Source organism: Rhea pennata, chromosome 11, assembly GCF_028389875.1.
Source record: "Rhea pennata isolate bPtePen1 chromosome 11, bPtePen1.pri, whole genome shotgun sequence".
In the NCBI taxonomy this organism is placed as follows: domain Eukaryota; kingdom Metazoa; phylum Chordata; class Aves; order Rheiformes; family Rheidae; genus Rhea; species Rhea pennata.
This window is the reverse complement of record NC_084673.1, coordinates 24,113,038-24,128,977: the sequence shown is the minus strand read 5'-3', so window position 1 is coordinate 24,128,977 and position 15,940 is coordinate 24,113,038. Positions and strand designations below refer to the sequence as shown.

General features: G+C 41.7%; 1 protein-coding gene across 10 annotated transcripts in view; it reads right to left on the bottom strand.

Annotated features, from left to right (window-relative positions):
- Positions 1-792: 792 nt before the first annotated feature.
- Positions 793-15,940, bottom strand: part of LOC134145331 (H(+)/Cl(-) exchange transporter 5) — a 53,700-nt gene continuing 38,552 nt past the window's right edge. For 7 of the 10 annotated variants that reach the window (XM_062584727.1, XM_062584729.1, XM_062584725.1 and 4 more), the window contains 10 exons: positions 15,119-15,218; positions 13,492-13,676; positions 12,781-12,903; positions 12,094-12,300; positions 11,014-11,094; positions 9,667-10,209; positions 8,169-8,355; positions 6,677-7,075; positions 3,946-4,162; positions 793-2,887 (listed from right to left, as the gene is read on the bottom strand). In XM_062584727.1, coding sequence (XP_062440711.1) covers positions 2,797-2,887; positions 3,946-4,162; positions 6,677-7,075; positions 8,169-8,355; positions 9,667-10,209; positions 11,014-11,094; positions 12,094-12,300; positions 12,781-12,903; positions 13,492-13,676; positions 15,119-15,218 — 2,133 coding nt within the window. In that variant the 3' untranslated portion in view covers positions 793-2,796. The remainder of the gene's footprint in view (positions 2,888-3,945; positions 4,163-6,676; positions 7,076-8,168; positions 8,356-9,666; positions 10,210-11,013; positions 11,095-12,093; positions 12,301-12,780; positions 12,904-13,491; positions 13,677-15,118; positions 15,219-15,940) is intronic. The other 3 variants (XM_062584730.1, XM_062584731.1, XM_062584733.1) reach the window with 3 other exon arrangements.

Below are 15,940 nucleotides of genomic sequence, written 5' to 3'. Positions count from 1 at the left end.
GAAACCCTAGAATAAGCTTATTTTGCAGCTCATCGGGTAACACTCTAGCTGACAGGGCCATCAAATAACACAACCAGCTGATAGCTCAGAAAGGGGCAGTACTGGCAAAGAGAACAGCAGTCAAAGCTCCAAAGCCAGCTTCCAGGAGGTGAAGAGATGCCACATGGTTACCTGATGGTTTGTCAGGGTACCAAACAGATGTTTTCTGCCCTGAGCCCAGGAACTCATTACTGAAGGCCCATTGCGAGAGGCCTTCCAGGAGGACTCCTTCCTCTTCAAGCACCCCTCCAGTTTACCTGACACTACCTGGGAAGGTTGGACTTCAAAAGCCTCCAAACCTGTATGACAGAGTCTGCTGTCCCTGGTCTGCCAGGATCCACTCATCCCTAGATATGGCACTTGCCAACTGCAATAGTCCAGCTTGTGAATGGGTTTTCCTTTCAGCAGATCCTCCTATTTTGCTGGCATGCAGTGCGCTACCACCAATCTCCCAGAAAGTCATTCCTTTTCCACTCTGTGAGGGCAGTGCTCAGCACATTAACTCCAAAAGCAAACAGTATCCTGCATGGGAAAGAAAGGCATCTGCAAAGATGTTCTCTGGAGGGAGCCTGCAAGGAAGTTGGAAGTTTATTGGAAAAAAAAAAAAAAAAAAAAAAAAAACACCCACACCAGAAAGCTTCTTCCCTAAACTCAGACACAGACTTATAGGGCATCTATAGGGATAAGCCTCTAAGAGTAGGACATAAGCATGAACAGAGTGAGAGATCTCCTGCTGCACAAAAACACCACAGACAAAGTCAAGACATTTATTTCTCTGATCCAGTAGTAACATTTTGGTCCAAGTCCACTTCAATCATACGATAATTCAACTGGCAGACATCATCTCACTGCAGCGTTAAAGCAGTGGTGACTGATATATGTTGCTGGATGGCTTTGAAAAATAAATAAATGACTTCTGTTCAAAGTAGAGATGCAGAGTTTGTTTATACTCGAGAGTTTTCAAGAGGGTAAAATTTCCTGCCAATTCCAGACATTTACCTACAGAATAGGTTTATCATGGGCTGGGGTAGCAGTCTCAGGTTGACACCTCATCACTTCCTGCCAGTGATGCCTCAGCCTTGTTCCAAAGGTACTTCAGCCAGGGATGAGGGCAGTTTAGTCGCCATGGCCTCTTCAGTTGAGATTGCCAGAGAGGCATGCTTGTGCAACGTGCAACATGTGTTTAACAGCCAGAGGTTTGTCCATCAGGAAGCAGATTTAGAGTTCTCACTCATTTCTCCAACTCCTTAATTTTTGGCCACCACTCAATGAGAGCCTGGCTCCCTTCATGTGGACAGTTGGCTTGAGGCTACCTTTTGGATGCCCAGGTGAGCCAGAGATGAATGGAAGCTCTGTTTCCAGTAACAATCCTCAGTCACAGACAGTAAAATAAAGCCTGCTCTAGATGGAAGCCATGGTGAATACCACTGGCTTCCAAATGCATTTATACACTTTCAAAATTTCAGTTTTTATTAACAGAAAAAAAATAATTTGATAAAATCTAGGACAGGGATTTGAGAAGCACAGACTTGAAATGGAACAACTGAGGGACAAGTCATTTTGCTGACAGTGGTCAGAAAGGGTTTTTATTGCATAGTTGTTGGTAAAAGGAGAGATCAAGTGGTGAACATACATGAAGTGGCAGTGTTCTCAATCCTAGAGTCAGGATTTGAGCCTGAGTTTGGAGCAGGACTGGGGAGAAGAACAGGGAACAGAATATACATTTATGTAAATATCTTGGGTAGAGGAGTCTTCATTAAGACATCCTTAACAACGTAACACACTGCTGATTAAGAGGTCAGTTGTGCAATATCTAATGTGATCAGGGATTGTTTGGAAGTGCAGTAAAGCCAGGGCAATAACTTAGAACTCAGTCTTTGCCATTTCAGTTACAGGATCAAGAGAAATCAGGAGGAGAAATCCTTAGGCATATATCTAAGAAAGAAAAATGACAAGAATACAACCATTAACTCCTGCCTCCTTCAGATTCTCCTAGCAAGCAAGCCACAGAGTGAAGTTAAATACATTCACAAAAGAGTAACCAAAACAAGCTTCTTCCCAATCAAATATTGAGTCCAGTTTTAAGCAGATCTGCTCTCTGGGTGCATTTTTTTGTTTGTTTTCCTTCTTTCACCAAAATGTCCTCAGCTAGCCAATACTGATAACTAAGGAGTAGAGCTCTTCTACTGGGCCAGTTACAAAGCCGTCTTCTCTCTTTCCCCCCCCCTTTCTTTTTTCTCTCTCCTTCTGTTTCTCCTTCTACAGTCAAAAATAGAATGACTAAGTGGCTAACCAGAAATACACTGCCCCTGAGTTACAATCATATTTTTCTGCCACCACCTGAATGATGCATGCAAAAATCATCCTTCTCCTTCAAAGCTTCTGAAGACCCAGAACTGGGTCCTTGTCTTTTCCTCCCCACATTAGTTACAAGAATGCACAGAGAGAGAGCGAGAGAGAGAGAATTCTGTAGCATTTTGCTTTTACTCCTTCATGGAATCTTTCCAATACAACTTCATAAAAGGAATGTAAATAAAGTCCTTTTTCTCTAAAGATAAGATTAATTTCCACAGATTAGGTAGTGCAATTGGTTATCCTGTAGAAAAAATATATATATATATATATAATCTTCTTCAGCTCCATAGAAGGTAATGCCAAAAACAGTTCCAAGGTCTCAATAAAAATAGGAAAGAATATTCAAGATCTTAATTATAAAGTTCCTTCTGTGTCGAACACACAATACCTATTAGTCTGCCTTTAATTGAAGAGTATAGAATCTGGGTCCTGGTTAGCCAGCTGTGCAATGTGCTTTAATACATCCTTTTTGGTAATGATCCCAAGTAGCTTCCTAAAAAATGAACATACATTATTAGTGCATCAGCTCCCATAGGGCATATCCTCAACCCTCACAAGGCTTCTCAGGTGATAATCTGTAATGCTCAGCAGTAGTCAAAGCACTATTTTGGATCCCAGTGCAGCTACTCCACATGAAGTATAGTGTTCACCAACCCCAATCAGATATTCCTTTAGTATTTCATACAAAACATAGGGAAGATTAGAGCCAAAAGACAAGTGTTAATAGTTTTCATTAACACCCACCAACCTTCTCCAAAAAGATCGCTTTGAATTTCTAGGACTGCATTTTCATTCCTGATACTCTCAGCAGCTTTAATTTCACAAAAAAAAAAAAACAACCACAACACACAGAAAATACCACAACACACAGAAAATACCACAACACACAGAAAATACCACAACACACAGAAAACCCCCCACAAAATAAAATAAAAGGAGTTGTTCTCAGCCATGCCAACAGTCACTAATGCAGGGGATTAATAAAACAAAACTTCTGCTGGGAAGTGTTAGGTTAACAGTGCCATTTTCTGTCAGAAGTGGAATAGCTCTATTAGTCCAACTGCATCAGTAACGTATCTGGTAACACAGAGAACAATTCTTTTTATAGAGTCTCACTTCAGTGAACATTTTTAAGTCACTATCAATAGTTTTAATTCTTTGCCTTCACTCATCCCTGCCTCAACACACACACAAACAATTTCTGAACTGATGCCAAAGTGAATTCAAGTCATTACACAATGTGCGTGACTAGATTTGAGATGGAAGAGGTCGTGAGCCCTTTCCATCTGTGTCAGGGATGTCAGACCCATCACCATATGGGTCTGTGTTACCATTTCACTAGCTTTACACAGTTTCTGTTATTGCCTCAACCAAAAGCAGCTTAGGGCTTCCACAATTGCTTGTTTCCAAGTCACAGTTGCTCTGGTTGGTACTGAGTGCTCTACATGTTGGAAGCCTTCGCTCACTTGAAGGAGAGCAGGTCCTGACTCAGATCTATAAGTAAATCAACATTATCCTACAGGATCCTGGGCCTGCCTGCAGCATTCTTACCCGTTGTGAGTGACCAGGCACTGGCGTAATCCGAGCTTGCGGAATATATCCACGACAATTTCCATGGGTGTTTGATCTGTCACTGTGAAAGGACTGAGGTCCAAGATGCTCCTGAGTTTCAGCATGGATGGGGAACTCGGAGGCAGTGGAGGAGAGTGGTCAGTGAAATAAATAATTGAAGTGCTCACAATGCCATCCTGCTTCTTCCGGGCATTTTCTGGAAAAAGGAAGTATGAAATATTTGATTAAATATCACTCCTCCTTTCCTTTTCTAAATAGAAGAGGATATGCTTTTCTCTCTCTGGCCACACTGGGACGACCTTAACAAAGATCCATTCCTTCACTTCACCCACACTTTTGCAAGGCTATACCTAAAGTCTCAAGTAGAGATGCAATGTTTCCCTCCCGTCTTTCAATAATTGTATCATTACCTGCAAGGACTCCAATATTTCACCCTGAAGATGAAATCTACTACAGGTCAGCCTACCATGTTAGTGTTTTGCCTAAACATCAAGGCTGCCACACATCTCAGCATTTTCTGCTAGCCAAAAACCTGGAAACTTTTAGAGAAAATCTATTTCTCTCCAGAAATACCCACTACTGCACACATTTCCCATTCAGAGGAAGTGCAATGGAGTAAGTGCTACATAAATGCAAATTCTTGAGACCTTTAACTTATTAGTTTTAAGAGTGATTAGATAATATGCTTTATACTTTCACCATTCACTGATCTAGGTCCCCTGCAGAGCAGCTAAAGAAGCAGTTTCAAGCACTTCACCTGCTGGCTAGGCTCTGCGCACATGAACTAGAGTCCAGAATAGAGAACAGCTCAGTATGGGCTTAACTACTTGCCACTGCTCAGATATTTACAGTAGTGCATTACAGCTCTCCTCCTACATGGGCAGTTTGGATGCCTGCTGTATCATAGCTCTGATTTGATATTTTCATTACTTGACTGGATACCTTTGCAGGCTACCAAAAGCTAAATCTGATCCTGTAGCACACAACAATGCCTTCCTATGCTTATCTTGGGAAATAGGTTACTCTCAAAGAGTCCCTGGAGATTTTGAACACTACAAAACCAAGAAATCACAGTCATACCACAAAGCAGCCTGACAGGAGGAGATGTACGTAATTAAAATACAATAGTGTGCTTTTTCTATATTTGCTTCCATATTGTCATTAACATCTAGCCAGATATTTAATCAAGAGAACTCAAGAGCAATAAACGCATGCTCCAAAAGACTATATTGCACATGTCCTAAAACTGGCACTGAAAACCTACTTTAAAACAGAGGGAAAAGCCAGAGCTGATTCACAGCTGCAGACAACTTAACTACAAAAGCTACTCAGTACCACCATGGGATGAAGCTAGCTCAGGACCAGAATTTCATGTTGTCCCTACAGAAAGTTCTCAAGTTTGAACTGAAATGGTGCATTAAAACATGTCCTGGAGAACACACCACAGACTTTACATGTGTTTAGTAACTTGAGATTTTGCTATTTAACAATCATGTACCTGCCTTTCTCTCAAGGTAACTGCCACTCTCTTCTCACCTACTCATTTGCACCAGTGTTCATGTAGCCCCAAGGAGAGCTGAAACAGTGAGCAGATCTGCAGGAAGCTAACCCAGCAATGAGAAAAAAATTACTTTTTAGCTGGATTGGTTCTCCTATCCAGCTCACCACATGGCTTGAACAAACCTGCTTAGTGACTGCACAAAGAAGTGTTGATCAAGGTAAGTCCAGCTCTCCAAAGCTTAGTGTAGATGTTTGAGCCCAAGCTACTGCTGGATACAATCGATAAGGACTAATCAGGCAAGGTGTGTGGGGCTTGGTGCCCTTATGCCCAGCCTCAGCCTTCAATTCAGTGCAGGCAGTTTTTAAAAGAACTAAAATGCCCCTCAACCCTGATAATACTCAGATGTTTCCTGACTCATCAACAAAAGAAATACCATCCCACATAAGCCAGCAAGAGTCACCATGACCAAAATCAGTACTTCAGCTTCTGATGTCAGGAAACAGCAGTTGCAAGTTTCCAGGAAACAGAAGAGCAAGAAGAACCTTCAATGTGCTCTTAATTGTGATATGGCAAGGGCACAAATGTTGTTTCCAATCTCAACTCACATCACAGACAGAAACTGCATCTGAGTGATGACAGAACAGTGTTTCATCAAGTTCTGCCAGCACCACATACCGCCTGCTTCACAACAAACAATGCAGGGCACAAATGAAAGTAGTGAAACATTGGGCTGGCTTACAGTGGTGTGGAGAGAGTTTCCTCTCTCAACATCTATATTTATAGGTTTAACAGTGCCACCTCAGAAGTGACCCAATATTCAGTACATACACCTAGTTTCCAACTAGACTTTTTTTCTTAAATGTAATATAGCAAGATTGGAGATATTAACAATTATGAAAGCTTTCCACATCTACAAGACACAAAGACAAGGAGGCTTAGTTCCTGTTGGTAAGAAGTCCCATGCTCCACATTGGTGCCTTAAGGTTTATGAATTCATCAGAGCTGCACTACTTGCACTGTGTAAGCTGCACTGCTCTTCACTCTCAACGTTTACAAACTCCATACTGCTGGGGGATGGGAATGTTAGCTTCAGTAAGCATATTCACCATCACAGTTGGATGTTTGAATCTGAAGCAAGTTACAGCTAGTGCCATTTAAGCCTCTAAATGCATTGTTCAGCTACACAATATCTTGTCTCTCTTCACTTACCAATTGAAATGATGAGGTCTCTCCTGAGGACAAATCCAACAAGCCTTTGGGACTCCCGTGACACCACCACCGGGTAGCCACTGTACGTTGTTTCATTGATTATGGCCTCAACATCTTCTACTGTCATGCTGTCCTGAGTGATGACAGTCAGAGGAGGATCGTTCCTCCGTGGTCTCATTACATCCATTGCAAGCGTCTTGTGCGAGAACTCCTCCTTGGCTTCCAAGAAAGGGTAGCCGTTGAGACGGATATGGGCATCGTAAATGCCTTCCCGTCCAATGGCATCTGCCACCCACTTGCTGGTCATGGCTGCTGCCATCAGAGGAACTATGTATTCCAGTCCACCAGTGAGTTCAAACATAATAACCACCAGTGACACTGTCATTCGAGTCACCCCACCTACAAGCAGAACACAGCAAGACAGACCACATCAGTCAGTAGAGCTGTTCCTGACATGTGCTACAGCTGACCCCTGCTAAACCATAAAGACAAACTCTTGTATTAGAAAATAGTTGTCCTGCTGAACTCCTACCTAGGAAACAGGCATCACCTTCAGCATTGCAAGGGAAACCAAATACGAACAAGACATGGTATTAAAATCAACTGTGCTTTCTAGTATTATGTCATGGGTTGGTTTCAGGGGCCCTCTTGCTACATAGTTCTTGATGGGTCCTTCTCAGAACTCAGCAACCTGCAAGACTGCATGAATTTCAATCAGCTAATTGGACAAAACCCAGCATCAAATGTCCTTTGATAGCAGATCTTCTGATCCACAAATGCGATGTGTCTGTTCAAAACTTCCCACTTAATAGTATATAATAGCAACGACAATTTGCTAGAAAGATTATCCTGTTACTTAACATGAGTAAAAATTAACTCCAAAATTAGCTTCTAAAGAGTCTAGTCATGCCTTAGAAGGGCTTTACACACACCTCCATAAACAGATTCACAAGCTTTGACTGCTCCTTAAATAAAAATTTTTCCTAATACCATAAAGCAGTACTTTAAGAATTAAATATGCTATTCTGAGAAGGAGACTATTGAGGATTGCAGTGAAAGTGAAGTTCAGTCACATGCATTTAACTTCTCAACAGGATTTTTTTGCCACATAGGAGCAGTGTTAGCACACACAAAAAAAAATAAACCACCAAACAACACTTGTTGTGTTATAACATTGATGGCCAGAACAAGAACAAGACTTGAGAACCTACAGGAAAAATCTAAAATCTTTTGCCAATTTCTTTTGTTTGATCTGTGGAGTCAACCGATTCCCCACTGAAACCTATTACATCCAAGGATATGTTCATGCCATTGAAAGGAGGTAGAAAGATGAGAAACATTACACATATTACTACCAAGTCTCCTGCTCTTGAGATGAAGTCCACTGTTCCAGACTGCAAGAACAGCAGCAGCATTTTAGTCTTTCCTACAGTTCTTTACCCTAGCCAAGTCTCAGACTTGCACCTCAGATTTCAAAAGACATCTTGCTTACCTAGACACGCTGCAGCCCCAACCATTGCATAAAGGCCAGGAGTGATACAGTCAGCCCCTTGGCTGCACCAGCCACTGAAGATGACCCAGTCATGGTGGTAAAATGCCAGCTGCTCCATTCCTACTCCTAGCAATCTGCCTGCTATAGCACCAACTGCCATGCTGGGGATGAAGAGACCTGAAGGGACCTATGAGAAAACACATCAGTAAACATGGCATTTCTCAGGAGGAAAAGTTCAAAGGGTAGGCTGACTGTATTAGAGGTTATGCTAAAGTTAAAATCAATAAAGTTGCCTTGCTCCAACATCTCTCCTACCACCATTTCTGTGCAGGAAGGGAAGAGTATCACCTTGTGTCCTTGAACTGACAGGGGAAAGCACTGGGTATGCCACTGTCCTTAATGAAATAACCCATGGTCTAAAGTCTCTGTAACAGTTTCAATTTACTTGCTTCTGAGCAGGAGAAATAGCCATACAGACCAGAACAAGCTTTTTAAAAAAGTTTATCTACAATGAAAGTACACCAAAGTCTCACCTGCACACCACTAGCACTTCCCCCCTCCCCCAGTCTTTCCAATCAAATGACTACTTGTTAACCGAATGCACAGTATTTTCCAGCTCTACTTGTTTCACATACTAGAAGCAGAATAATCCTCCCTCCCTGTCTGCAATTCAAATACGATCTTGAAAGCGGAGGTGTCTAGAAATAGTATATACAGCACGTCATATCCAGAAAAACCACTGTCAGAACATTTCACCACTGCATTTACTTCAGATGTTTTTGGACTTTGAAAGTTCCTGTTTTTTGAAATTAGAGAAACTTTTCCCCTCCCTGCCCCCTTTCATATATTACTTTTTGATACATCACATAATCTTTCTCAGGTACTTGAAGACTGCCCTTGAGTGTCACAGGCCACATCACTAAAGCAAGGAAGTGCAAACCTGTAGGGTGGGCTCACCTTTACTGGGAGACCCAGTAAAGAGACCACGGGGTGTGTGTTTGCGGGGGTGCTTAGCCCCCTCCTGCTAATATCGCACTTAAGTAAAGGTCAGAGCTAGGCAGTATATTCACTGCCCAGGAGGCAGCTGACAAATACAGCTGACCAACGAACAGCTTTCACATAAGCAAGCATTTACAAACAAAGATCTCAAACCACTCTGCAATTAACTGTTACATATATAAGGGAGTATCAAAAAAGCTTACGGAAAAGCAATCTAAAAACTCTCAGTATTCAGAAAATGGGCTGGTGAAGCCCAAACATACCAGCATCTGATAGTTACTCCATCTGATAGCCACACTCAGGGTAAGAGGCTCCAGTGCCCTCAGAACAATCACGCTCTATTATCCCCCCCCCCAAATAAAAAGCACACTTTTCCCCCTTTTTGGCAAAGTTTGAGGAAGAGAGCATGTCTATCTATGAAGCAAATAAAGCTCCACTAGCATTCTTCTCATTTGCTGCAGAAACCCTGAATTTGAGCTTCTCTACAGGCAATTCTCACCTTCATGCCAAAGGTGAAGATTGTGATGAAGACTTTCATTATAAGGGCCAAAGCCAGCTGCCACATAGCTGTGTAAACTCCTGGGCCAGCAGCTCGGTCTGGCAGGTCATCCGCTTTGGTACTGTTGAAATCATTCACGTACTCACAGAGCTTGGAAGAGTCCAAAATCCCACAGTCATTGAATAGCTCAGAAATCAGCTCACTGGTGCTCATTCGGGTGTATTCATTGGGGAAGGCCAGAACAGCTGTGATTGCAGTCACTACAAACACCTCCAGCACTGGGTATTTGCCAAGTCTGGTTGTCTTGCGTCGCCTGCACCAGGCAATGTTGCTGCGAATGAAGAAAGCTCCCCAAAGCCCACCAAATATTCCCAAAAGGATGAATGGTATAAGCTCCAGAAGATGCCATGGCATGTGAAATTCCACATAGAAGAGAACTAGGCGGCTGTTCCCAAAAGGGTTGATGGACCGCAGAGTAAACGCAGCTACCAAAGCAGCAAAGAACGAACGCCACAGTGTCTTAAGAGGAAAATAGTAACTAACCTATAAAGGAAGGAAAAGGCAGATTCAGTCACTTCATTACTTGTCACTACATCAATTACTGCACAGTAATAAAACCACCACTGCATGAAGTATAAACAAGCACTGAGATTGATGCTTACTGGGTAGACACCCTCCTCTTTAGGCAGGTACCCAGACTTGATTTTGAGCTCCATTCTTCATAGATTACAGTGATGAGGATGAGCCCTGAGCTGTATACTTCCAATGCAAAAAATGCCTTTTTGATCCCTTAAGTAGAGATGTCTTATTTACATAATACAAGGTGTTACAGATTAGCTATGAGCAGTATCCAGAGAACTATTTGTCTGACATGCTCTGCAAGGTGCAGGAGTGTGACCAATAACAGTGAGCTATTCCATGTCTGGGGCAAAACAATGAAATTAGAAGTTTCTTTGGAAGAAAAAGGTCTAAAGCTAAATAAAAGCTTATTTTGAGGTATATTAAGGACAGACCTGTAAGGGAGACAGGGGACATGGAAAACGTAAGAAAGGCTGTGAGTGTGAGTAGTCAGTGCTGAGGAGCACAGGTAGACTGGGAGAAAAAATTTATTGCCAAGCTACAGATTTAAATCCTTTGAAATAAGTTCCCCAGTATTCATGAGAGTTAACTGAAGCCCCAGTAAACTTTTAGGTTGCTTAGCAGACCCCTGTAAATCCATCAAGCAGCATTTAATTGGCTCTCCCTTCTATATCCAAGCTGTTATGAGTGGGCTGTATTTTTAAACAGCAGAATCAGTTCTTGCAATAAAACAGCTTGCCAAGAGCTAATACAAAATGCTGATGTTACCTCTTCCAGGCTAAAGAGCACTCCTCCAATCGGTGCACCAAAAGCTACAGACACACCAGCAGCTGCAGCTGCTGATAAAACCTAAGAGAAAAACTGAAGTCAGAAGTTTTAGGGCTTCCCCTCTGCCTTCCCCTTTTTTAAGCGATCTCCTTTACTTAAATATGTACTACTTTTATCTCCAGTGTGTGCAGAGTAAGGTAGTGTGATCTGTTTTAGGAATAGCAGGGAAAAGGATAGTAAGCTAAATCTCTTGGGAAAAGTATTGCAATCCACAAGTAGCTAAGCAAAAATTAGTGTTTAAACAGCCCCTCCTCCCCCTCAATTAGTAGAGCTGACACAGCTTGTAATTATTTTTTTCTGTTTCATTTGATCTGAAGCTATGCTTCCCCTTAGATAAAGCTTCAGTAAAGAAGAATAACAATTCATCTCCTAGCACTCACTATTGCCATGTTTGTTCGTGTCACATTCATATCACTTCTCAGAATGCAGTGACAAGTGTCAGTAGAGACCCTGCAAAGCCTTCCAAAATTCTGCTTGCCCACAGGGTGGGTTCTGTCTTTCCTGGTTTGCCAGATGATAATTTGGCCAATGTAATACTATGCATCTCACAGTATTTATTCTGCAGTGATTTTTTGCGGGGGGAAAAAAAGCCTTAAAACGTTGTGAGGGAACACTTATGAGCTTCATGTGACACATTAGCTTTGTTCTTATACCATGTCCATCATAACTGCAGTGTGTCCTCATAAGCAAAGCTCTTCAGTCTGTTCATATGGCCAGGTCCAAGTCCCTCAGACACTCCTAAGAGCTTATGGAAATACACGGCAAACACTAACAAGCCTTCCAGAACTGAGCAAGTTACCACCAACAAACATTTCCATTACAAATCAGGTAACTACCTATGCCAGGGGAATGATGTGGTGTCACCTTCTACCGAGACAGCTTTTGTTTTAACTAAGCATTGTGCTGAGGCATACTGAGAACATACCAAACAAGGAACAACTCACATTCAGGGCAAAGCACCAAACCCAGTCTCCCACCTCACTATCTCAGCAGTCTGACGGAACCACAGTCTTATTTTACCTCTCTGCGCTTTGCTTCATTTTTCCTGTATTTGGTGAAGAGATGACACAAGATGTTCCCACAGCAGCAGGCAACGTGCACCAGGGGGCCCTCTTTTCCCAAGCTCAGGCCAGAGGACACTGCCAACACTAACGTGATGGTTTTGATGATCAGCGTCCACTTGCCCAGGTAGCCTCTAATGATGAAACCACTTAAGATAGTTTTGATCTGGAAGTCAAGCACATAAAGTTCTACAGGCTTTCATTCAAGCCCTGGTCAGGGCTCTCATTTTATTACGTGCTCCCAACCCCTGCCTTCAACTTTCCCCCACAGCTTTCAGAAGTCCCTTTCCAACTATCAAAAGTAACATGCAGTTGGTTCTATTCAAAGTCTGAAACAGCTATCTGAGCCTTTCCTTTGGGCTACTGAAAGATAACCTGACACCAGTTTTTTGTAGCTCTTTATACAAACTGTGCATTTTTCTTGTACCTCCTGCAGCAAATGCTAATATATACCATTTTTTAAAGGGATTACATGGATATTTAAGATATTAGATATGTTTCTGTGATTAAGTTTGAAATAAAGCACAAATTAAACCACTGCATATCTCTCAAGTGCAAGAAAGTGTTATTCCACAGCAGCAAGTAATCTTTGGATTGTGGACCGCTATCTCAAGTTAACAGAATGCTTTCGCTCAATCTCACTCACCTCTGGAATTCCAGAGCCACAGGCATAAGGAGCAAATCCCTTTACAAGTAACACAGCAAGAAGGGAGAACAACAAGGCCCAGATAACGTACATTAAGTAGTTGAGAATATATGCAAACGCCCCCTGAAATGCAGAGAAAATGCCCCAATTTAGATAGATAGTTCAACAAAGATCATATCAAACCTATGTACTGAAGGAAGTGCAATCAACACAGAAATAGCAGGTAATCTCATCATCAGTCAAGAATGAAAGGAACCACAAACAGTTGTGGCTTCAAGGACAAGTTAGGTTTGTTTGGTTAGGGGGTACTAATCGTATTTTCAGACAGCACTATGTAAAATGGTAAACAAAGTATACCGACATTGTTCTGGTCAAGCAAGCTTTCCATTGGATAGAGCTGCCAGAAACACAGGACTTAGGCTAATTCAGAATCGCTCTAAAAAGGTTCAGGTGTAAAATATCCTCCAAGCAAGTAGTGAGTCTCAAACATAAGTAAAACAAAGCTTTTTATTTTTATTTTTTTAAATGCATCAAGCTTCTGCCTCCCTCCTCAGGGCAACACAGAAGGAACTTGTCTGAGCTTATTTACACCCTTGGATGACCTCAGCAACAGATGTCAAACCACTGAAACACTTAGTGTTTGCACTTCTGACTATATAGATCACTACCAAGAGACAATGCAGGGTAGGGGAAACAGTAGACACACATCACCTCCCCATGGCCAATAATAAGTTGTGACCAGCTCTTCCATTCTGGACACTTGTCTCTATCTGTAAACGTTGTGTTAGACTTCCAACAGCAGTGCTCATGGTTAAACCAGAAACCTGCCAGACACACTCCTTCTTTCAGATCTGTCATCCAGTGGGCAGAGATGTCTATCAGACCAGCTAAGGAACCTATTAGAGGAGCGGAAAAAAATTAAAATTTGATAACCATCTCATGCACACACATATCTGAATGTTACAGTATACTCTAAACATTTTTGTTTCACCTACTAACAAATAGGGCAGTAGTGCTATTTTTGCCTTACAATTTACTTTTATTCTTTAGAGGACTAAAGGGAAGGCTTAAGCAAGTATAAATTGAAAAAGCTAGGAAACTAAGCATGCCTCATAATATTTCAAAAGCTAACCCTTGCACATTATACAAAAAGCCACTCTAAGTCACTAAAAGTTATTTTTTTCTGAATTACACTGAAAGGCCACTTATTAAATACAACATGGCAAGTAGTCTGAGAAGCAGAAAGGGATTTACCACATTTCAGGGGGATACAGAGAAAACACACTACTGTCTCTAGCACAAAAACACAAATCCAAGAGTTAAACAGCACTGAGACTGTGACAGGAATAACATTGAATTTTGAGAAATGTTTCCAATCCCAATTAACACACACACACAGTCACAACTATGCCAAGTGAAACAAAGAGTAAGAAAGAAGCTCAGATTTTAAAAGAAGGAACTTCAAGTGAATTCATGTTCTTGTGTTAAAAACTTCCACAGCCTCACAGAAGAATGCTGTGATCAACTGAACTCTCTACTAAAATGTAAAATCAACACAACAGAGTTCAGGAGTGGCGCCTTCTGAGCTGCATGAGCAAAAGCTAGCAGACTCCAGAGGCAAAGCTAAACATTTAGTGAATCTTCTGGTTAATAAAAAACTGGCTAGTAGCTATTCAATGTAAATATTAACAGAAGACTTAATTTCATCCCTCCTGATGAATGTTTAGCTGCTTTCTATCAAGAATATCTGCAGTTGACTGATTGACTTCTTTTGTGATGGGTCCAAAGTTTGCTTCTGAAGTTATTTAGGTCTCAGCCAGTCAGTCTCTGAAAGAAGCTTCCAAGATGCAGGGGAAATTCCAAGGCTTCAAGACCTTTTATTCCTAAGAATAGTTTAAAACAAACAAACAAACAAACAAAGCACTCTTGCTAACAGTACTTGGCATCAGCCTTTCCACTGCCAATGAAGAACATTCAGCAAGGATCATTGACAGCATGACACCTCCCCTCTTACCCAGCATTTGATCAGCTGGGTCTCGCTGGACTTCGTTTCAGAGCTCTGTAACTAGCAGAAGACCCAAAACTGTACTTAGGACAGTTTTCTTTTTGACTTTTGTATTTGGCTATTTACACAGAGGTGGCCTCAAAACATTAAAAAATAATCCTCCTCAAATGGCAAAGCACTACCAGAGCCACAAAATATCAGTGGAGCCTCTCACATAGCCCATGTTTCTGGCACAAAATCTCCTGTTCTGACGATACAGGTTTGTGCTAGGAATCAATCCTGATGCTGCAATATAGACCTAGTACTTAGTTTTAAATTGAGATTTGCTCTTACCTGCTAACAACCCTATGAGAAGCATCAACAACCAGCCAGAAAAAGCATCACTCACGCTGTGTATCAGGGCCCATGTTGACTCTTTACTTCTACTGGTAATCTAGAAAAAAAAGAAACAAAAACACAAACACCACCACCACAACAGCTGATTTTACAATCGTTATTGTAAGAGGAGCTGTGATTAGGACATGTACAAGAGTAGATCAAGAATACTTTCACTTTTCCTAGTCAGAAAAGTGATCGTTACAATACTTGATGCCACAAGCAAATGTGAACATTCAAGAAACCCTAGAGCAGTTTGGTCCCAGCAAGTTACCCGTGCCATCTGCCTGGGTGCTGATACCACAGCAACTGTGAAAGCACATGCACACCAGACATTGCTTTGACTGGAATAGATTCTGGTGAATAGATAGTGGCCTCCTTAGCTGGACCTGGCATGACTGCAAGATTAACTACTGGGCCTAGAATCACTTTGTGCTGATTGCACTCCAAGCCAGGACTCCTAACTGCTGGGGACATCTCCTGATGAAGACTTCCTTTGGAGTCTCTGGCCCATGTTTGCCTGTCTGATATGAATGTTTGAAGCCTGTCAGTCTCACTGCTCTTGACAACTGTACAAAAGAATGAAAGAACAGCTATTGTGTCTCTTAATTACCCAGGCCCCCTCTCACAATGGAAACATTCCAGAACAATGCTTATTATTCCCAGATAAAAAGGCACATTGACAAAAAACAGTAAATACTAAACCAGGAATAAATAAGGCAAGAATCCTTTCTGCCTGAATGAATTATTTTAATCAGCTTTTTCCTCTAGATTTCATCT